This window comes from Brassica rapa, chromosome A04 (assembly GCF_000309985.2).
Source record: "Brassica rapa cultivar Chiifu-401-42 chromosome A04, CAAS_Brap_v3.01, whole genome shotgun sequence".
Lineage (NCBI taxonomy): Eukaryota > Viridiplantae > Streptophyta > Magnoliopsida > Brassicales > Brassicaceae > Brassica > Brassica rapa.
Window position 1 is genome coordinate 14,191,443 of NC_024798.2, and position 22,370 is coordinate 14,213,812.

Below are 22,370 nucleotides of genomic sequence, written 5' to 3' on the forward strand. Positions count from 1 at the left end.
CCTAATAATCTCAGAAACAACAAACAATGGATATCAGATGGAGGAGACAGCGAGACTCGTGTTTGGTCTTGGATGTTAGATAGAAGAGCCAGAAAGATAAGGTTTTGGTGTTAGGAAGATCCAGCAAGAAGATGACTGTGTAGGAAGAACACGCCGACCTCTAATGAACACAACGGTCTCGGAAAAGCAAACTGTCTCTGAAAGTGATGGAGAAGACGATGGTGCTCTAGTTCAAATGTAATTGTCAAAGATGATAGATGAATCTGAAAGTTGTGTTTGGAATTAGGTTAAGAGAAAGGGGATCTGAGAATTTTAAGTTATGGATGCAAAATAAAAAAAATGTTTCTATAATTTATTATTTAGTCAAACACTTGATATCTAGTTCAAGGGCAAATTAGACAAAATGACTTGGGAAAGTGTCTTCCAAACTCAAAGTGTCTTAATAGGTAATTGAAAACTCAAAATGTGTCTTTGGTAAATTTCTCTTGTCATAATCGCATGTCGCTGCAACATGCAAACGAATATAGCTTACATCCCTTATTCAGCCCAACTGTTTTAGAGTAGTAACACACAACAACCACAAAACAAACTAACCCCTCCTACCTATCACATAACTTCCCAGTTCCCACTATAATACAAAAAATACACCCAAGCTAAACAAATAAAACCAATAGTCAACCTTTTATCAAAAATTAGTTTCACCAAAATTACACCCAAATGTAGCATGGGAAAAACTCTAATATTAACATAAGGAGTGACTGATCAAGTACAACGATAATTTGAAATTCAATGCATGATCGCATATATACTTGTTTTTTACAATCCATTTTGAAGTTCAGAAATAAAAACATCCATCACCCATTTTTCTCTAACACATACCAACCTCCACATCTTACAGTCCATTTTGAAACTCAGTAACAAAAACATCCATCTCACATTTCTTCAAACACATGCCAATCTCCACACCACCGGCTTCATCCCTGCTCTCCGACATAGAGTAGAGAAGGTTTCCGCTGTTGGATACATTCTCAGTGTGAACGGGTCGTCCCCACCCAAAATCCGTCTCATATATCCCAAACCTGTTAGACCCACCAACGGACAGCTTCTTTATACCTGGTTCAATCTTTTTCAACCCTTCCTCATACAACTCCCATATCGACTCAGCCCCTCTCAAACTCAAATCTCTGACCGCATCATTGACAATCTCCACACCGTTCACAAACCCCTCTTCTCCCAAAAACGTCTTGGCTTTGTACCCTAAGAAGTTGACAGGCAACACGCAGTTCCCAAAGTAGCTCGCAGGAACCGGCGGGTCTAACCGGTCTCTAAAATCAGCAACAAACGTGAAAGGAACCGGTTGGTCTGCGTTGACTCCACGCGCTTTCACGACGCATGTCAGTACGTAAGCGTACGTGACTACGAAAGTTGACAGCTGAAGATCAGACCGAGTCGACTCGCTTTTGGCTCGCTCCCTGAGTTTCTTCACGTTCTCATGAGTCAGCTCGAACGCGAACCTGACCACGTCTTCTTCGATCTCTTTCACGGGAGGAAGCTTTAGTGTTCTTACGTCTACAGAGAGATTCGGCAGTTCGGATGGAAGATTTATAACCGTACGATCTAGAACCATAGGTAGGTCAAGATCTTGCGGTATTGCTCCGTACTTACAGATGTGAGCCCATGATTTGAGAAATTTCACGAGAGTCTTGCCGTCCACGGCAGCGTGGTGGATTGTGGTTCCGATGCAAAAGCCTTGGTTGGGGAACAAAGTGATTTGAAGAGTGAGAATAGGCGCTGAGTCAGAGGAAACCGGTAACTCGGGGACTAGAGGGCGTAGCTCAGTCTGGTAACGGAGCCCTTTGCCGGAAAGATGAGTGAAGTCAGCGTCTGTCTCAGCCACCGTGAGAGAGACGGCATCTTGCGGTGAGATGATGATGTGGGGCTTGGGATCTTCTTGGTTCCACTTGAGGTGGCCGGAGAGAGGGAGAAAGTGTGAAAGGACGAGGGAGAGGGAGTGCTCGAGCTTGGGGAGGATGAGTGAGTAGAAGGAGTCGCGAGATGACTCGGTGAGTTTGTAGAAGCTGACTCGGTTCGTGGGAATGTCTTTTAGCCACACTAAGTCGAAGAAACTGAGTGGGAGGATCACTACAAGAAAACAGCGGTATTCTGACGGACGTTCCGACGGAAAATGAATTCCTCGGAATATACCGAGGAATTTCCGAGGCAATTCCGAGGAAACACAAAATTTGGCTTCCTCGGAATTTCCTCGGAATATACCGACGGAATTCCGAGGAAAATTCAGTTTGTCGGAATATTCCGACGGAATACCGAGGAAAATTCAGTTCGTCGGAATATTCCGACGGAATACCGAGGAAAATAGTATTCCTAGGAAAAACCGATGAATTCCGAGGAAATATTATAGACGTTAGAGAGCCGTTGGGGGGATTTTAAAAATTCCGAGGAAATTCCGAGGGCAGAAAGGTTTTCCTCGGAATTTCCTCGGAATAGATCTTGTCGATTTAGGGATTTGATTATACATTCCTTTTCCTCGGAATTTCCTCGGAATTTTCCGAGGAAATTCCGACGACGATAGAGTTTTCCTCGGAATTCCCTCGGAAAATTCCGAGGAAATTCCGAGGAACTTGGGGTTTTAAACCGAAAACAACGTTTTACGGATTGAATAACACGTATATAACTTTCATTAAGTGTCTTAACCAGATTATGAAGTCAAACTTTGGTGTTTTACCCAATAACAAACACTTTTACGATTGCATGAACGAAAACCACACAACATAAGAGAAACACTTATACACTTTAACAAACGGTAAAGAGAATACTTACAATTATTTTTGAAATTTTGTTATTTCATGGTTTATGATCATCTATACAAAGAATCCTCAATGGTATGCATTATAATTGTATAAGAAATGAAATACGGCGAAAATAATCGATGTTTTGAAACCCCAAACCCTGGTTCCTCGGAATTTCCTCGGTAAATTCCGAGGAAATTCCGAGGAAACCTGGTTCCTCGGAATATTTTCATTTAACCGGGTAAACCAAGCCGCCAAATATTTCGCGAAAATTGAATTAATGATTTCCGAGGAAATTCCGACGGATATAGTAAATATTTCCGAGGAAATTCCGACGGATAATTTCCGTCGGACCCCTCATTTTATTAGGTCGAGCCCGACCTTCTTCCCCATTTCTCTCTGCCGCAATCTCTCTTTCTCCTGCGATTTCGTCGACTCCTCTCTTCTCCCTTGCGATTTGCGGCGCTTTCTCTCTTCTCCCTCGCGATTTCCACCCTAATCCTCATGTATGAACCCTATCCCACTCTTTTAGGTTAGATTTGTATGGTTTTTAAGTAGATTTGATGATTTTGGAATGAGATTTATAGATTTTGTTAGGGTGAATGGTAGATTTATAGATTTTGTTAGGGTGAATGGTAGATTTGATTTGTATCACTTGATTTGAATTTTTTTTTTTAGTTTTTATTAATTTTGTGGTTATAAAAATCGAATTTGTAATTATATATATATATTGAAAACGTTTTTTGTATATAAAATCTATTTTTTGCATTTTAAATTCATTTATATATTTATTAAACATTTTTAAAATCTATAAAACTTTTTTAAGATTAAAAATCATATATATAATATTTAAAATCATTTTTTTGTGGTTATAAAACGTTTTATGTATTTTATATAAAAAATATAAATTTCTATATTTATTAAACATTTTTAATATTATGAAAACTATTTTTTGTAATTATTTAACATTTTAAATATTTTTAAAACTATTTTTTGTAATTATTAACTGTTTTTGTGATTTATTTAAACTATTTTTTTAATTTTTATACTATTTTATATTTATTAAAACTAATTTTGTATTTATAAAACATTTTTTTATTATAAACACTATTTTATTATTTTTTGTATTTATAAAAACTATTTTGTATTTATAAAAAGATGATTTCATATTTATAAAAATATTTATATTTATTAAAACTAATTTTGTATTTATAAAACATTTTTTTGATTTATAAACACTATTTTATTATTTTTTGTATTTATAAAAACTATTTTGTATTTATAAAAAGATGATTTCATATTTATAAAAATATTTATATTTATTATAACTAATTTTGTATTTATAAAACATTTTTTTATTTATAAAAACTATTTTAGTTTTTTTGTATTTATAAAAACTATTTTGTATTTATAAAAAGATGATTTCATATTTATAAAAATATTTATATTTATTATAACTAATTTTGTATTTATAAAACATTTTTTTTTATTTATAAAAACTATTTTATTTTTTTTGTATTTTAAATATATTTTCTATTTCAATTTTAATTTTATATTTTCGAATTTCAATTTAAAAAAATAAATTTATATTTTTTTTTTTAATTTTGGAAATATTCCGAGGAAGTGTATCCCTCGGGATATTCCGACGACATCTTCCTCGGAATATTCCGAGGAAATTCCGACGAACATGTGGTCCTCGGAATTTCCTCGGAAATTCGTTTCCTCGGAATTCCGTCGGAAATTTCCGAGGAATTTCCGAGGAAAAATGAAATTCCGAGGAGTTATTTCCGAGGACTTTTTTCGTCGGTATGTCGTCGGAATAGCGTTATTCCGACGACATACCGACGATATTTTCCCTCAGTATGTCGCTGTTTTCTTGTAGTGGATGAGGGAGTCGACAAGATCTTTTGCGGGGCTGATCCGAGAGATCTTGATCACGTTATACGCCATGGTTGAGAGATATGTAATGGAGTAATGAACTATCTCTCAGACAGACTTGTTGTGATGGCAACGTAGTTACTATGTATTTATTTCCCGTGAGATAAGGTTTGGTGGGCCAAATCAATAAATGTTTATCATCGGAAGCAACGCATCATCACGTGAAAACCAAATATAAAATGGAAGTAAGCAAGATCTGACAGATGAAAGCGCGACGCATCAGATCCTCCACAATGGTTGCAACACCCTCCCCCACATTAAACACCCTCTTTTTCTATTTTTAACACTCCAAATCATCAGTTTCATGTATCAGTTTAATGACACAGTTTGGAACCAATGGAAAACAAAATCATCTCTCTTAATGACACAGCCTGCGCGTAACTTTTATGTATCAGTTTAAGTTCTGATAATTTCAATATATATCTCAACTTCGTGAAAGTTTAATAATGCGATACATCCTAAATTAGAGATTATGAATTATTTGTTGTCCAAAAAAAAAAGAGATTATGAATTATCTTTGTTTTTTGAAAAATATCTGACACTTTTATATTTTAAGTATTTTCTGTGAGATGAGTTTTCATTTTCTATCTTGCTAACTAATTAAGATAAAAAAAAATTTCTCTTTTGAGTATTATATTTTTCCAAACAAAAAGTTATATTTTACTTATTTTTTGCTTAATTTTTGCGTAATTTTAACTTAATTTTACTTATATTGATTATTAAAGTTTTGCCACATCAAAGTTTTTGCAATGAAAAAAATGTTTATGATAAAATTTTGTTTAGAAGACATATTAAACTTTTGTAGTTATAATTTTATGGTACTATGGTATAAGATTTATATGAACTTATAATTCTTTTTACCGACCACTAAAAGATCGAATATGTTTTATTCATATCTGTCAGACGTAGACGATACCAATTGGCAGGTATGGCACAGAAACGGGACGAAATATCCTAAAGGGACAATCCCCGTACGACGACTGAGCGGAACAACAGGTTCTCAACCCAAAAACCTCAAAATTTGAGGATTTGAGGTTGGGTTGGATATGCTCTTATGGTTTCCTTTATTATTCTTTCGGATAAATCGATCACCAAAATTTTAACTAGACAATTTTTGTTTCCCGGTTACACAAAAATTCCAGTACGAAAGTAAATCCATGACCCAAAAATGGCCATTTCTTCTTTCGTTTCTCTTTTAGGTGACGACTCGTTAAGATCTACAATGACATATAACTATGACGTATAAATGGATCATATAAACCATTCTTTTTTATAGGTATACAGAATTTCTTATGAAATCTATTAGTCAAATGGTTTGCTCAACATTTTAAAACAAGATTATGTTTTGTTTACCCACTAATACCGAATCATAAGTTATGAATGCGGATTTTGTTGGAGTTCTTCACATTTTATAGAGTTTTTCAAAGTTGCTAATTAACATAATCGTGACATGTGTTAATAATTATTTTAAGATTGCGACATGTGTCCAAAATATTATCTCTTTTCTTAGGATTTAAAAAAGATTTAGAAAATAAAGATATTATTACAAATATCTTTTTACAATTCTTTTTAATATTTTGGAAAAGAACAATTACTATTACATAGTCTTTTACAATTATATATTGTTAAAATTATTGGATAGTAATTTTATTTTAATTCTAAACAAGTAAATAATTGTAAAAATTTATTTGAAAGTATTTTTTTGTTAAAAAAAATATAACTTTCGTTTTAAAAGATAATAAAGAAAGAAAATTGTAAAAGAAACATATTTAGTAAAAAAAAATCTAAAAAAACAAATTATAGAATCCTACAAATATAATATATTATTTTAGAAAAATCAAAAGTAAAACTAACTATAAAATAAGTAATATTTCTTCTTAAAAGCCTAAACAAAAAAAAGTGTAAATGTATTACTATTATATTGCTATTACATAGTCTTTTACAATTATATATCGTTAAAATTATTGGATAGTAATTCTAAAACCCTAAAAACAATTTAAGAGAATATTTGATATATTTTTAAAAAATCATAAACAAAAGAGATTTTATCATGTTTTTAAGTTTTTAAAAATTTAATGATAGACATGATTTTTAGTATCATGTCTATCATGCCAAAACTTTTTTAAAAATAAAGCTGACAAAAAAAAAAGTTTTAACCAAAATAAAATTGTAAAAAATTATTTGGTAATGTTTTTAAGATATAATTTAATGATGAACATGATACTAAAAATTACTCCCTCTCTTTAAAATTAGTTTAGATACAAATTGTATAAATAGTATTTTATAAACTATTTAATAGGTTGGTCATACGAAAATCATACACATGTTTGATATATATTTTCATGTTTGGTCATAAGAAACAGATTATTATTATTATTGTCAGTAAAGTGATTTTTATATGCATTTTGTAAAAAAAATCAAGTTTCGTCGTCATCTTATTACATTTTTTGTTTTTAGTATGTAATATTTTTCTACATAATTTTAATTAAAATGTTGTTATAGAAATATATCCTTAAGAAATAATAAATTAAGAAAATTATTAAGCATCAAATAAGTTTTAATTTTTTTTTTTAATCATCAACATAAACAGACTCATACATTAACATCAGCATCAAATAAGTTTTAATAAAATATTAAACTATTATATAAGAAAGTGTATGGTGTTGTCAATAACTCGATTGACCTTATTTAACTTTCAATTTTGTTCATTCTAATTCTTAATTCGGATTGGGTTGGGTTTAATTTAATAGGTATGAGTGTTTTATCTAGCACTAAGTAGAAAGTTGATAAAAATTCACCTATGCACATGATTATAAAATACAAATATTAACTAAGATATATGTGTAAAAACGAATTCTTAATTATAAAATAAGTCTCGCACAATATATGCAAAAACAATCCAAAAAATATAATAAAATGATTTGTTACTTTTATTTCTTTATTAAATTAAAACATCAAACAAAACTCGTTGCAACGCACAAGCTCATATCTAGTATCTATACTATTATTTATGAATTGATTTTGCTGGTTTGACACATTCTCTATAATTTTAGCTAATTTTGCTTATTTGTCATATTCTTTTTAGTTTTTAGATTAAATAATCAGTTTCTTAATTTAGATATAATATAAATATTTCAAACTTTCTAATTAGTTCATTAATTTGAATAATATAAACATTTTGAAATTTCTAATTGGAATATGATTATAATTATTTTAATATTCACGATATATTGATTAGTTTTTAGCATAAATCATTAATTTATTAATTTAAATAATATAAAACTATTTCAAATTTTCAAACTGGAATTAAAATTATAATTATTTTACACAAGTTAGGACCAATTCTTATTTTCATATGATGTAAAATGTTTTAAAATTCTATAGTTTCATTTTTCTCATTCATTATAAATTGTCTCGATTATATTTTTTGACATATATTTATGTATTTTTGATATTTGGTTTTTTAGTTGGAATTCTATATTTGTTTTCTTTTTTTTTTGCTAAAATATATATATATTTGTTTTCTTTCTTTTAGTTTGAAAGACTAGGAGCAAGTCGGTTATGTCACATAGAGTTTTGAATTATGAATTAAGTATTTTGAATTACTTCTGTAGTAACTTCCCTACTGTATGTTTAATTATTTTTTAATCTATAAGAAAAATATATTTTGATATTAAGTTTAGAGAGTTGCATATGAAATCATGTTATGAAACGGCTAAAATAGATATATTTTTAATTAATAATTAGATTTATCATTATATAATTAACCATAATTTAACATCAATAATAAAACTATCATTATCTATTTTAAGATAAATCAATGTATATATTGATCAAGTAAAGCAATGAAATATTGTCATTTTCTCAATTTGTTTTTTATAAAAATAAAATTCTTCTAAATTATCATAGAACTTTAATTTTTATTTATTTTGTTCTTGCTTGGATTTTGTGTGTTTTATTGTCTTTTTGGTAATTTAATACATGTTTTTGATTCAAAAATACAAAATAGGTTAAGAGAGACCAAAAATTCACATTCTTAATTTACTTTTTTTGTGTAGAATATTTGATATGTAATTATTCTCTTATAGTCTCATACTTTTATAGTTTTTTTGTGTTAGGGAGACGTAAACCGAAATAAAAATCGAAGAAAACTAAAATGATTAAAAATAAGTTATCCTCATGTTTAAACCAGAATACATATGTTAATAACTATTAGTAAAATGATTATACCCGCATGTGCAGGCAAAACACCTAATATACAATACTAAAAGGTAATTAGAAAAGAGTTGAGAGGCAGATAAATAGTGAGAGATGATTTTTCGCAGAGAGACCTTCATCAATTTAGAGGCTGACAAAAAGTGAGAGATGACTTTTCATCGGTTGAAATCTTTTTGTTATTAAACTTAATAACAAAAGTAAAATATATTAATATTATATAGGCTAAAAACGTCTCTTACATGTTTGGTCGATGCCGATGCTTACTATATTGAATTTTTTAAAACATTATAAATTAGTACAACTATTAAACATTCCACAATAAAAGTTTTGTTATCAATGATTTAAAAAATTTGTTATAAAAAAAACAAAAAAATAATATGAATAGAAAACATTATTTAATAGATATCAATATTAAAAATATACTATATATCAATGTTAATATCATTTAAATTTAATTATCTACCATTTAAAATAGAAAAGTGTTTGTTTGGATTAATAAAAATTATGTATGTGTTTTCATCAATTTAATTATATACAGAATAGTTACTAAAGTTTAATTATTCAATATATATTTATTATTTCATAATATGTAATAATTGATAAAGGATCAACGAAGAATCAAGATCAAATGAATCATTACTTCGCCTGAAGAAGGAACTTATCGAATTTCGTTTAGAAAAAACTAATCTCATGTTTAAGTTTCCAAACCTAATCTCTTAACCTAGGTAATTTTGTTCGAATTGGTTTGTAAACGAAACCGTTATTCTCTTCATGTCGATTTAATATATTTTAATTAAAAAAGTTTCAGAAAACAAATAAAAACTAATCCTAGGTCGTTATGTTCAATGATTGGAGTGAGGGACAGCAAAAAAAAGTTATTGTAATTATAGTTTTGAGTCCATCATTTTATTATCATAGGCCTGCTCAATTAACTCTAAAATAGCGGATGTTATGATCCATAAATTGGGAATTTAAAGCATTTTTGCAGTTGGCCCAATTATTTCTTCTCATTGCTCGACTTTTAATTTCGTAACAAAGATAGAACTCATACGACTGTTATTTTAACTAGTCTTAAGTTAATTAGAGATTAACATATTATCCTACCGACGGAAACGAAAAGGCTGAGTTATCTTCCGCACCTATTAACAGTCGACACGTCATATGGTCGAAACACGCGAAAGGGTGAGATTTGACATGAACAAGTTTTATTTAAGTGAAATTGCACTCCCTACACTCAACATTATGCGTATTTAAGCATACTAGATTTAACCGTGCTACGTGCAGTTTATATTTTGTTTTGTTTTTTGCATTTATTTTTAAAAATTTGTTAACTTTTGTAATTTTATTTACTGAACTCGTAATTTTAAAATTTATAACTTTGCACATTTATCTATTTTTTTAAAATAGTGGTATATTATTTGGATCATTGTAATCTAACAATTTTTCTATTATTTGAACATATTATTCCATATAGTACGTGGACATTTACACGCGAATGATATGGTATAATTTGGTAAAACTTGTCATTTTTGTATGTATATTTTTGCATTCTAGATTGTATTTAGTGTAAATTTCGAATATATTATTGTCTGATTAAACCATATATTTTTTACTATGTTCTGCATATATTTTGTAGTACAAAGTTTTCAATTATAATATTTTATTTTTGAAAAAGGCTTAAGTTTTTATTTTTAGTTTCTCAAATGTAACATGGATTATGTGTTGTAAAATATGTTTCCATCATATGAAACAAAAAAAAATAACATGATTAACACAATAAAGATGAGAATGTAATTTTTGGTTATTTTATTTCGTTTTGTAAACTAAATATTACATCTACAATTTAGCAAGATTCCATATTATAAGAAGTGATACATTTGGCTAAGATTCATCGAAAAAGTTATAAAGAGAGAAACAACAGAAGTTGAAACGTCATTGTCTCTCATCTTGCAAGGATCAACGAAGGGAATTAAGTTTTAAAAAATTGAGGTTCTTAAATGTAGGATAACGTCAATTTCAAAGACTTCAATAAGAACAATGAAGATGAAGTGTTTTATTGGATTCAATAAATAGTGACATAGCAAAAAAATCATATTTCATTGGCTGATTTAATTTGTTGAGGTGGATAGACTCAATGGAGCTTATATTCCCCTTTTAATAGAGTAAGATTAGCCACTAGAGTTTAACCCGCACATCGGGCAGGTATATTTTCATTTTATAAATAATTAATTTTGATATTATTATATAAATTTATATATTAGTGTTATGTATTTTATAACTCTTTAATTTTATTTTTTAGATTTCTTATTACTTTATTAATATAAGGGTTTGTTTTATACATTTTATCCTTTTTATTACGTTTTTGAGTTTTCATAATTAGAAATAATCAAATAAAAAATATTCTTCAATATATGATTTTTGAAAATATATAGCTGTAGAAATAAAATTTTAACATATGTTAATAACTTCATTTGTATAAAACAATATGACATGATTAACAAATTTGAACCTGTTTTAGTGGTAGATGATAATTTATTTAAATGAAAATATTATATTACTTAATTACAAAATTAATTAATGCAATATTTAATAAAAAATATTTAAAAATTTAGTAGTATTTTGTTAGATTTTTCTCAACAGATTTTGTTATAACTGAAAATAAAATTCAAATCTATAGTTAAAATTAATTTATTATTAATATTCCTATTAATTATTATGTCATATTATGTGATTAATGAAATGGTCTTAGTAGACTTCTAAATAGTAGATAAAAATGGTACTTCTCTTTTAATAGAGAAGATTGAAGTATTTTGCATATTGTTTTATCATGCGGATATCGACCTAGTAGTATCTTGAATTTTTTACTCTCTAAGACACTTTATGTCTTATGTATTACTCAATAAGACACTTCCTGCTTGCCACACACATTATGGCTGCTTAAAGTCTTTCATGCCCTCATATTTGACCAGACTACACAAAGACCAACCAGAGAAAACTAACTATGGTTCTTTTATTTTAAACAAAAATCATTTATTAATGAAAAGCATAAGTTTCTCTCTCCATACCCAATTTCAAAACGCATATCCATTTTCTCTTTCCCAAATTCTGAGTCTTGATTTTGTATCTATCTTCACTTCGTCCTCATCATAAGTTTCTCTTTCCATACCCAATTTGAAAACGCAGATTCATTTTCCCTTTGCCAAATTCCTAATCCTGATTTTGTATCTATCTCCACTTCGTCCTTCATCATCCGACGACGGAGAACTAGCGAAAGGCACTTTTTTATTGAACCACCCTCTTTTTCAACATCAATTAATGAATTCTAGATCTACTTTCTTCAATTCGCTTATCCTAATTTCACAACCCATACTCTCTTTTCCATCATCAATTTTCGAAGAACACCATTCACTCAGAAAACTCGCCGTTTGTTTTGATTATGTGACCTCGTCCACACAAAATTCCTCATCGTTTCTCATCTTATTGAACATGACGAAAGTCTCGCAAACGAGCTGAGGCAAGAGCAAGGCTTGCGGTGGTCTTCATACTCGGAATCCGCTATTGCGGTTGTCTTCGTCATAGCTTTCAATTGCAGAGGAAAGCTCGAGCAACATGGTCGAATTCTAATTTTTTTATACATCTAGTCCTTTAAATTTTGACTATTCTCAATTTGACCCCAACAAAACTTTGTAAGATTTTGAAATTTAAATTAGATCTTCCTCTCTCTTACGTTCATACAAATATGTTCAAGGTGCATTTTTATGATTGAATATCCAAAATTATATGTCCACACAAAACTGTACATATGAATTTATCCAAATAATTCACTATTCTATGTTCGGGTACTACTATCTTTTCACATTTTTCATATTTTTTTTGTCCATGTCCATATCTTTTTACGTCCAAACTTTTATTATCCATGTCCATACACATTTGTTCACCAAAGTGGCTTACACAAAATACATGTACATAAACACTAAACACTAAACGGTATGCATAAAGCACTCGTCCACAGATACTAAGAAATTATGTAAGATGATTATGAATATAAGAACTTTTCCAAGAAAACACATCCATGAAACTTAGTTCATGAAACCCCATCCACGAAAATTTTAAAGAGATTTTCTACATTTTTTATCCATCGATGTCCACATCTTTTTATGTTCACGTATTTTTCTTACATGTTTACAAATTTTCATCCACACTTCTTATGTCCATACATTTCTTTTATATAACTGTTGAAATATATAAAATATATATATGAAAATGGATGTTAAAATATAGAGAAAAACAAATTACAATTTGCTGTAATAATTATACTTTCTTCAAATATATTAAACTCTGAAAAAAAAACAAATAAAAACATAGGACCTTTGCAAAAAAACAAAGAAAAAGTTGAGAAAAATAAAAAAAATAAAAAAATACAATCATCTTATAGTTTTTTTTAACCAAACGTGAGAGGTAGTGCTGTAAAATCACAAGAGGTAGAAGAGGACGATGTGTCCCTCTAGTGGGAAGTGCCTTGTCATGATAAAAAAGAGAATAATGTGTCTGAGAAGCACTCCAACAAGTATCTTACTAGGTCAGCGAATGACAAAATTCTTTTTTTACAACTCAACGGACTCTGGTTCGACCCGAAGTTCATTTTCTTAAAAGTCACCAAACGTTACGACAACAACTACACTAGCACCAATGATACAACGTAACAAGAACGCAGCGAAACTGTCGCGATGCGTGAGATTCACGTGCTCTTTATCTAAACGTTGACTTTTTGTTTCACCGTTATTCACCCACCTTTAATTACTTCGCATTTCTTGGTTACAATTTTCCATTAATTTAGTCCTACTAATAGCTTAGGATTAGTAATAACTAATCACTTTAAGGCAACGTAAAATCAAAGGAGTTTACAACTTTTTATTCATTACGATGTTTAGTAAAGTTGGAAACTGAAAGACTTCAGATAAAATTATAGTCACGTAATGTTTCAGGAAAAAATGTAAATAAAATACAGTTTAATCAAAGTACATCAATAATGCATCATCGCTTATTTTTATAAATGGCTGAGTAGTTGGTTTATAAGAAAATAATAACTAATAACTAATAATATTATTACGATCAAGATTGGACATTAGTTAGAATTTTTTTCCCAGCTATTTTTTTTTTAAATAAGAGACAATTAAATCATGATAACTTGGTCTTGGATACACGGACGAGCAATGGAAATTTAACCCAAAATTCACAATTCACTGCTTTAATGCACTTGACTCTATTCACTCTTATTCTATTATTTACATATTTTGTAATTTGTAATTGTCCAAAAACAAAACTGGTAATAATTTTTTTAACTTGCAGGTCCCACCAGTAAGCCAATGGTCAAATAGCCAAGCACCCTTTCGCCACGTAGCATAACACAGTCACGTAAGCCTTCCCTCTCTACCTTAAAACCCCATTCACATTGAGAAAAACAGAGAGAGGAGAAGACGCTCGGCTATTTATCCTGCGCACCACCACCACCACCACCAACACTATGGGGAAAGGTCGTGCACTAAGCGAGGGAGTGATAAAAAAGATCCTCCTCTCCTACACCTACGTGGCAATCCGGATCTTCCTCAGCTTCACCGTGATCGTCTACAACAAATACATCCTCGACAAGAAGCTCTACAACTGGCCTTACCCCATCACACTCACCATGATCCACATGGCCTTCTGCTCCTCCTTAGCCATCATCCTCATCAAACTCTTCAAGATCGTCGACCCCGTCTCCATGTCACGCGACACCTACCTCAGATCCGTCGTCCCCATCGGCGCGCTCTACTCGCTCTCCCTCTGGCTCTCCAACTCCGCCTACATCTACCTCTCCGTCTCCTTCATCCAGATGCTCAAGGCCCTCATGCCCGTCGCCGTCTACTCCATCGGAGTCTTGCTGAAGAAGGAAGCGTTCAAGTCTCGGACCATGACCAACATGCTCTCCATCTCCTTCGGCGTCGCGGTCGCTGCCTACGGAGAAGCGAAGTTCGATGTCTGGGGCGTCGTGCTTCAGCTCGGAGCCGTTGCTTTCGAAGCCACGAGGTTGGTTCTGATTCAGATCTTGCTTACTTCCAAAGGAATCAATCTAAACCCCATCACTTCTCTTTATTACGTGGCTCCTTGCTGTTTTGTTTTTCTGTCCGTGCCTTGGATCTTTGTGGAGCTTCCGGTTCTGAGAGAGGCTTCGAGTGTCCGTTTCGATTTTGTCGTTTTCGGGACCAACTCGGTCTGCGCGTTCGCGTTGAACCTTGCTGTGTTTCTCCTCGTTGGGAAGACTTCTGCGTTGACTATGAATGTCGCTGGCGTGGTGAAGGACTGGCTATTGATCGCTTTCTCCTGGTCTGTGATTAAGGATACGGTCACGCCGTTGAATCTTTTTGGGTACGGGCTTGCGTTTTTGGGTGTTGGGTATTATAATCATTGCAAGTTGCAGGCGTTGAAGGCGAAAGATGCTCAGAAGAAGGTTCAGGCGAGTGATGAAGAAGCTGGGAAGCTTTTGGATGTGAGGGAGAGTGAACGTAACGAAACTAAAGATTGAGATGCTGAATCTTGATCTGGTTCAAGAATTGCTATTTCAGGGAATAAGAGCTGAAGGGTTAAAGGATGAATTTTTTGAAAGAGTTTTGTTTTTTTCATAGGTATGTTTATTATTATGATCATTATGGTTGTTCGTTTAAGTTATTACATAGTTGATTTGATGGTACGCATGGGGTTTTAGAGGTTTTATAAATCTTTGGTAACTCGACTTGTCTTCTCTTGAGTTTATTTATCTTTGTTTTCTGTACTTTTACTCTTTTGTGGGTAAAAGACTTGTTGTAGTAGTAACTTCTTTATATTTTTGCACATCGAAACTTCTTTTTTCTTTCTCCAACGAAAACGTTCTTCTTTGGAAGTCAGAAGATGGTCAAAGCAAAAACATTTCAATGTATTGAAACTTCTTTGATTATGTCGGATCGTTTGGAAGCAAGATCCATGAATCTCGGGTAAAAGTTAAAAGTTAAAACATTCACATACGGACGTTATAATAATGCATCATTCATACTGACAGAAGGGTCTTTTAAACATCTCCAAATAGCGTTCACTTTCTTAGAATCCAGTAACTAAATATGAGTTCAAAACATACAACACTTCAAGAAAACACTAATCCTGACGGAAAAACCGTCGGAAATCCGTCGAGAACGCGCAATCCCAACAGAATTCCGATGAATTCTCAACCGACAATAATAGTCGTTGAAAATTTTCATCGGGAACGATTCCCGACAAAATTGATCTGTCAAGAGTAGTCCGTCGAAAATTCGGACTGAGTCCCAACGGATTATGGTTTCAAGTTATGAAAAATGAAAAAAAAAAGACTATCGAGATTATCCAATTACGTTATACATCAAATATATATATATATATTTTTTAATAGTCACAACTAACAAAGATACTTAAAACCCATTTTATAAAAGTTGTCTACGAATTCTCTACGAACACAAAAAAAAAATAAAAATACAAAAATAGTTGTCTACGAATTCTCTTAATCATTTATATAAGTATACATAATGTTACTAGATGTTTATAATCCAATTGAATTACCTTTAGGTGATGTTATTTTGAATATAATTTTGAGTGTTTACTATGTCCAAACTTATTTTTACACTTATCATATTACCCGGTAATTTTATTGTGACCGTTAACCCCTAAGTTGTTATATTTTTAAGATTCTAAATTGATTTTCATCGGGAATTCCTCGAAAGTCAAGTTTTTTTTTATTTTCGTTGAAAATTTCAAACGGATTCACGACGGAAATATTTTTTTTCTATGGAAATCAACTTTTTTTGTTTCCTTCGCAAATCCGTTGGACGGAAGTCATCTTTTTTAGTAGGAATTTCGTCAAAACTACAACATTTGAAAAAAAAAACATTTGGGAACTTCAACACTCGCTTTGGCATAAAGCTGTTTTGGTTTCAGAATACGATTCCTAAGCATGCATTGGTTTGTTTCTTTGTGACTCAGAAATGATATTCCTGTCTCTCGGCAGATCTTCCTATAGGAGAAGTGTTCAGTTTCATATGAGAATCAAGCTAAAACTGATTAGTCCAACATTTGTAGACTGAACCAAACATTAGACATCTGACTGGGCTACATCTGTGTTTGGCAGATTGGCATCCTAGTTTTGACATCTACAATTAATTTCTCACTAAACAAACCTCTACGATATTGACAAACCAAATCAGCAATTCAATATTCTACTCACGTCAGCACCTGCTTAGACTGTGTACATTGGTTTAAATATTTAACACCATATTTTTTATTTTTAACACTTCACCACGTCTTCTTTTCTTTTTCCTAATAATCCGATAATTATATTATTACAAATTATGAAAAACATAACAAATTTTTTTATAGTTGACAATTCTACATGCTTTATAAAAATTCACATCTGACTACATTACCCTGAGCCGTGTTAGGTTTACTTCACACGGTACTTCTTGCACAATCCTAAAGACTATTGTAAGCATTTTCTTTTTTAATCTGCATATTTTTTTCCAGAACACGAAACTCAGACCTCAATGTATAGAAGTATTAATGAACTATTAGTCAAACTACTGGACTATGTGGGTTTCCACCTTTAAATAGCGTTAAACATGTTTTTATTCTCAAACTAGCACAAAAGAATTAAAATGATCAAAATATGTTTCATTAAAGACTTCACTAAAAAAATAAATGATAATTATATCATTTCCAATAGCTATATTAAATAAATAAAATTTTAAATTGATAATATTTTTAACTTTTATAATTCTTTTTAAATTTTTGAATTTTTTAAATAAAAAATTGTTAGGAAGCAATTTTTTTTAAAAAAAGTTTAGGAAAAACAACGTTTATGACATCTTCTTGAATTTGAGTTATATACATATTTAAGAAAGCAATACTAAATAGATATGATCTTCTAAGATATTTGATAAATGTGCAATATCTTCATAAATTTTAGGAATGTCTGTTATTATTGGTCATTAACTTCAGTTCTAGATAATTGTGAAGGTTTGATCAATACTGTAATACCTATGTTTTGTTGATCTAATCCATACAGATGAATTGCCAGCGCAGAACATTTTTTCCAAAAAGTCCAATATGCAGCAATAGAGAGGTTCTGTATGGTTTCTTCTTCTTGAATTTGAGTTATATTCATATGTACTGGGAAAAACCTGAAAGGAAAAACAGAGCAGACACATGAATAAATAACATGGACGCTTCCAGGCCTATAAACCAACTTCATATTTCACAGAGGTTTCAATGCAAGCAACATCAAATTTTGTGAAACAACCAAACCCAAATCACGTCATGTGTATTTAAAAGTTTAGTGGCCACAATACATTTTTCAGCATAGTGGAAACTCTATCGCCCATAAATTGCAGTTTGTGTCATATGATTTACGGACTCTAACACAGAGACAGTACTCTCTTGATCGTGATTCTGCAATGCAAAGACTGGTTGTTGTGGTCTCGGAAGATCTGTTGTGGTTGTGATCATGGACACTACTTGTGCAATGTTTGGTCTGTCAACAGCTTGCTGTTGGATGCAGAGTAAACCAATCTGAACACATCTCGCGACTTCAACTGGAGAACACGAGCTGGCAATATCTTGATCCAAAAGATCAACTCCATCGGTCTCCAGCCAAGACTCCCATGCCTATTATTATATAGTCCAAAAAAGTTGACAGCATCTAAGAAACTTGTGTGCATCAAAAAGATGTTGTGTGATTTTTGAACTTGAGATTCTTACATATTCAAGAAGGGTTTTGCCTTCCATTCCACAATTAAAACTTGAGATCTTCATCCCACTAATAATTTCTAACAGAAGAACTCCAAAAGCATATATGTCAGACTTCTCTGAGAACATCCCTGTCCATGCATATTCAGGAGACATGTATCCTCTGTTCATATCCAATACAGTACAGCCTAGTAAGTTGACATAATTAATATTTTGACTGAGAATTAATCACTGGGATATATATGTATACTTACATAGTTCCGACAACCCTACGAGTGCTGTCTTGATGTTGAGTTCCTTGAAACATGCGAGCCAATCCGAAATCTGATATTTTTGGGTTCATGTTTTCGTCCAAGAGAATGTTGCTGACCTTCATGTCACGGTGTATGACCTTGAGGCATGAGTCACGATGGAGATAGAGAAGCCCACGCGCAACACCTTCAATAATGTTGAACCTCTTGGGCCAATCAATCTGAAGCTTTAGAGTCGAATCTAGCCAAACAAGATAAAATCATATTCATGAGCAAAGAAAAACGGACTTCAGGAACATGAAAAAGCACAAGGGACTAGGGAGCAGACCAAAGAGAAAACTGTCGAGGCTTTTGTTCACCATGAACTCATAAATTAGTAGCTTTTCTTCTCCATCAATGCAGCAACCCAAAAGCCGAACCAAGTTTCTGTGTTGTAGTTTTGAGATGAGTTTTATTTCGTTCATGAACTCTTCTGTACCCTGTCCGGAACTGCTAGAAAGCCGTTTAACCGCTATTTCCTTCCTATCTGACAGAATTCCCTTGAAAGCAAAGTTGCAGACAGAGTCAGTTATCCACAGAACAATAAATAAATAACACAGACATGATAATTAATATATCTGTTACCTTATAAACTGGACCAAATCCACCTTGACCGAGTTTGTTTGAGATTTTAAAGTTATCAGTAGCAGCTCTTATGGTATTCATCTCAAAGAAAGTTAATCCTGAGATTTCTTCTTGTTCCAGACCACTTTTCCAGGCTAAAACTCAACACAAGCTCAAGTAAATGTATAAATACATGAAATACAAAAAAAACTTCTATATAAGCTAGAAAAAAACCATAATCTCTATGGGGCAGATACAAGTGGAAGTGTAGATTAGATCACGAGATAGAGATGTGGAATACCTCTTTTACATAAGTGAAAGTAAAAAAAAAAAAAAACCACAAGACAAAGAAAGAGAGTTATTATGTATCTCACCATTTCGTTTTGCTCTGTATCTCCAGTACTTATATGAGGCAAAGGCCAAAATCACAAAAATGGAAAGGCAGATACTACCAGCAATAATCATCATTGTTCTCCTGCTTCCAGCTGAGAGATATTTACCACAAAACCAAACTGTAAAAAAGGTAAAAAAAAACCACACTAACAATAGAAATGAACGAAGCTAAAAAAAGTATTCAGCCTTACCAAGTTCTGAGCTTGCAAGACGAATCGAAAGAAACTCTCCTCCAGCAGAATATTGAACTGTGTCCATTAGCTCCTGATTCCAAAGCAAGCATCCGATTCCAGTAACAAACGCAAAAGCAGTGCATGAGCAGTTTCCGAGACAGCCCTGTCGGCATTGATCTTTATCAGCAAAGCTTGCAGCGTATTTGTAGAGATCTGGAGGCTTTACATTGGAAAGACGATAAAATGCGTCTGTAGATGACTTTGTTGCCTCCTGACGACAAGATGATAATTCTTTACGTCTCACACATCCAGAAGTCTTGTTTCCTCGTTTCCACTCCTCTTTGTGTTTTGGCACAAACCCTTTTATGCATTCACACTTTATAGGAGTGGACGTCACACACAACCCAAAAGGTCCACATGCACCGTAGATATCACACTTATTCGCTGGAGTCACAAAGTCCACAACCCACCCCGTCCCATTGTAATGAGACGTCTTTACATATCCCTCTGACGTTACGATAACTCGCGTAAGCAGCTGAGAGTTTCTCTGTAAATAAGAGAAGTTCCCTTTCCCGTTTGCTACGTCTTGGACAAGGCTAAACGGACTCGCGTACGATTCGTCCATTTGCGGTACGCCGGTGAACCCGGTCTTATCCCACGGACCGCTTCTTTTATAAACTTTGTTGCCTTTCATAGTAACGAGCTGTGACGGCACTTGCGGCGTCAGCTCGACTGAAAACTCGCCAGGAGATGGATCGGTGCGGCTTTTCCAAGAAGTCAACACTCGCTTCTCCTTAGCGGCGAGGTTGTACGTTAGCGACGAGAGAGGTAGCAGAGTATCCCCTGGATTCTCGAAGCTTTGCCACAGAAGAGTTCCTGAAACTTCATCAACGACGACGAGATTGCCTGTATCTAAGAGCTTGGCGTGACACTTGTTAGTGGAAGGTTCTCCTCTGGTTGATGACCAAACAACTCTGTTTCTGCTGTCAAGCAAGATAAGACTCCCGTTTCCGCTGATAGTGAGGTTTGCCGCAGGGCTTGTGATAGGCTTTTCTCTGTTAGCCACCCACACAACCACCCGCGGCGTGATTTTCTTGAACCAGATCCCGACATACTGGTTCCGGGAGTTGTTAGGACTGAAGAATCCTAACTCGTAAGATTCACCAGGGGAACTCAGAGTTTGTCCTAGTGACAAAGGACTTTCTCTAGATATAGCTGCGTCGCCACAGTCAGAGAATATACTTAGCCACCAGAGAAAGCAAAAGAGAACTACATCCATCTCTCTCCAGTGTACCCCCATGTGTGCAAAAGAGTTCTTCAGATCTAAATGTATGAACAGAAAATAGTTGAGTCTGCTAGATGTATAGTATAGTATAGTATTATAATCATATATGATCATTGAGTTGTTTTTATATTTTGGCACCTCGTTTTTTTTGTTCTGAAATAAACCTTGTCCTTCAGTGAATAATAATTAGAATTGTAATATTGTATTCCTATTTTAACCTCCAACTTGCAGGAGCCCTGTCCATGTTCAACGAGGCCTTTGTCTGATAGTACACAACGTATCTTAATTATTAGAATTTGGTTATTGTATAGAAATCTTGGACCAATGGCAAACACTTTTCAACTTCTAACATGTTGTGCTAAGACGTGAAATGAAAGGAAAAACAGAGCTGCCAAAAATGAATAAATTGTTAGAATCGGATTTATTACGGACTTCTACCTTAAAACCAATTAGTAATTAGTGGATTAATTCTTATCCTTTATATATTACTTAATGTCTTTTAGAATTCTCGATGTAAGATATATATCCTAATACCTCTCTTCAAAATAATGGCTCTTATTGGCTAGAAATTTCGAAACTTTAAGACATTTATATTTGATCGAGCGAGTTTAACACAAACTTTATATCTGGTTGGAAGGGTTAATCACGACCTTTATACCTGGTCGGAAGGATTAATTTTTAATTTTTAATTTTAATTAGGAGTTTAGGGTATTTAGGATCTGAACTCTGATACCATGTTAGAATCAGGTTTATTACGGGCATCTAACTCAAAATTAATTGGTAATTAATAGATTGGCCCTTACCCTGTATATATTACTTAATGTCTTTTAGAATTTTCGATGTGGGATACATATGCCTAATATAAATTACATGGACGCTTCTAAATAAATAGATTATTATAAATCGGCTAAAAGAACTTAAT

The 22,370-nt window shown here is 32.4% G+C and overlaps 3 protein-coding genes across 6 annotated transcripts; 1 reads left to right on the plus strand and 2 right to left on the minus strand.

Moving 5' to 3' along the window:
• Nucleotides 1–680: 680 nt before the first annotated feature.
• LOC103864669 (BAHD acyltransferase At3g29680-like) lies at nt 681–11,320 on the minus strand. 2 transcript variants are annotated; one of them, XM_009142428.3, is made up of 2 exons: nt 4,691–11,320; nt 681–2,136 (listed from the first exon to the last, which is right to left on the minus strand). In XM_009142428.3, exons 1-2 carry the CDS (start codon nt 4,755–4,757, stop codon nt 893–895), a joined length of 1,311 nt encoding a protein of 436 aa, XP_009140676.1. In that variant the 5' UTR covers nt 4,758–11,320; the 3' UTR covers nt 681–892. The 2 variants fall into 2 exon arrangements, with proteins under 2 accessions (XP_009140676.1, XP_018513727.1); XM_018658211.2 differs by having other exon boundaries at nt 681–2,140; nt 4,695–11,316.
• Nucleotides 11,321–11,562: 242 nt separating this feature from the next.
• Nucleotides 11,563–15,845, plus strand: LOC103864670 (probable sugar phosphate/phosphate translocator At2g25520). Its single transcript, XM_009142429.3, has one exon. The coding sequence runs from the start codon at nt 14,488–14,490 to the stop codon at nt 15,523–15,525; it is 1,038 nt and encodes a 345-aa protein (XP_009140677.1). The 5' UTR covers nt 11,563–14,487; the 3' UTR covers nt 15,526–15,845.
• Nucleotides 15,846–18,179: 2,334 nt separating this feature from the next.
• LOC103864671 (G-type lectin S-receptor-like serine/threonine-protein kinase At1g11280) lies at nt 18,180–21,801 on the minus strand. Of its 3 annotated transcripts, XM_033289950.1 has the most exons (8): nt 20,390–21,801; nt 20,182–20,326; nt 19,972–20,109; nt 19,619–19,752; nt 19,323–19,533; nt 18,998–19,235; nt 18,756–18,906; nt 18,180–18,662 (listed from the first exon to the last, which is right to left on the minus strand). In XM_033289950.1, the coding sequence occupies exons 1-8, from the start codon at nt 21,560–21,562 to the stop codon at nt 18,369–18,371; spliced, it is 2,484 nt and encodes an 827-aa protein (XP_033145841.1). In that variant the 5' UTR covers nt 21,563–21,801; the 3' UTR covers nt 18,180–18,368. The 3 variants fall into 3 exon arrangements, with proteins under 3 accessions (XP_033145841.1, XP_009140678.1, XP_033145840.1); XM_009142430.2 differs by having other exon boundaries at nt 19,972–20,082; nt 20,182–21,801; XM_033289949.1 differs by having other exon boundaries at nt 20,182–21,801.
• Between the last annotated feature and the right edge of the window lie 569 nt (nt 21,802–22,370).

Coding starts and splice junctions, on each gene's coding strand:
- LOC103864670 (XM_009142429.3), top strand. CDS start 14,488: ATGGGGAAAGGTCGTGCACTAAGCGAGGGAGTGATAAAAAAGATCCTC.
- LOC103864671 (XM_033289949.1), bottom strand. CDS start 21,562: ATGATCATATATGATTATAATACTATACTATACTATACATCTAGCAGA. Junction 20,110..20,181: donor TCTTGCAAGCTCAGAACTTG/GTAAGGCTGAAT, acceptor CCTTTTTTACAG/TTTGGTTTTGTGGTAAATAT. Junction 19,236..19,322: donor CCTCGACAGTTTTCTCTTTG/GTCTGCTCCCTA, acceptor TTGTTTGGCTAG/ATTCGACTCTAAAGCTTCAG.
- LOC103864669 (XM_009142428.3), bottom strand. CDS start 4,757: ATGGCGTATAACGTGATCAAGATCTCTCGGATCAGCCCCGCAAAAGAT. Junction 2,137..4,690: donor TCTTGTCGACTCCCTCATCC/ACTACAAGAAAA, acceptor TTGTAGTGATCC/TCCCACTCAGTTTCTTCGAC.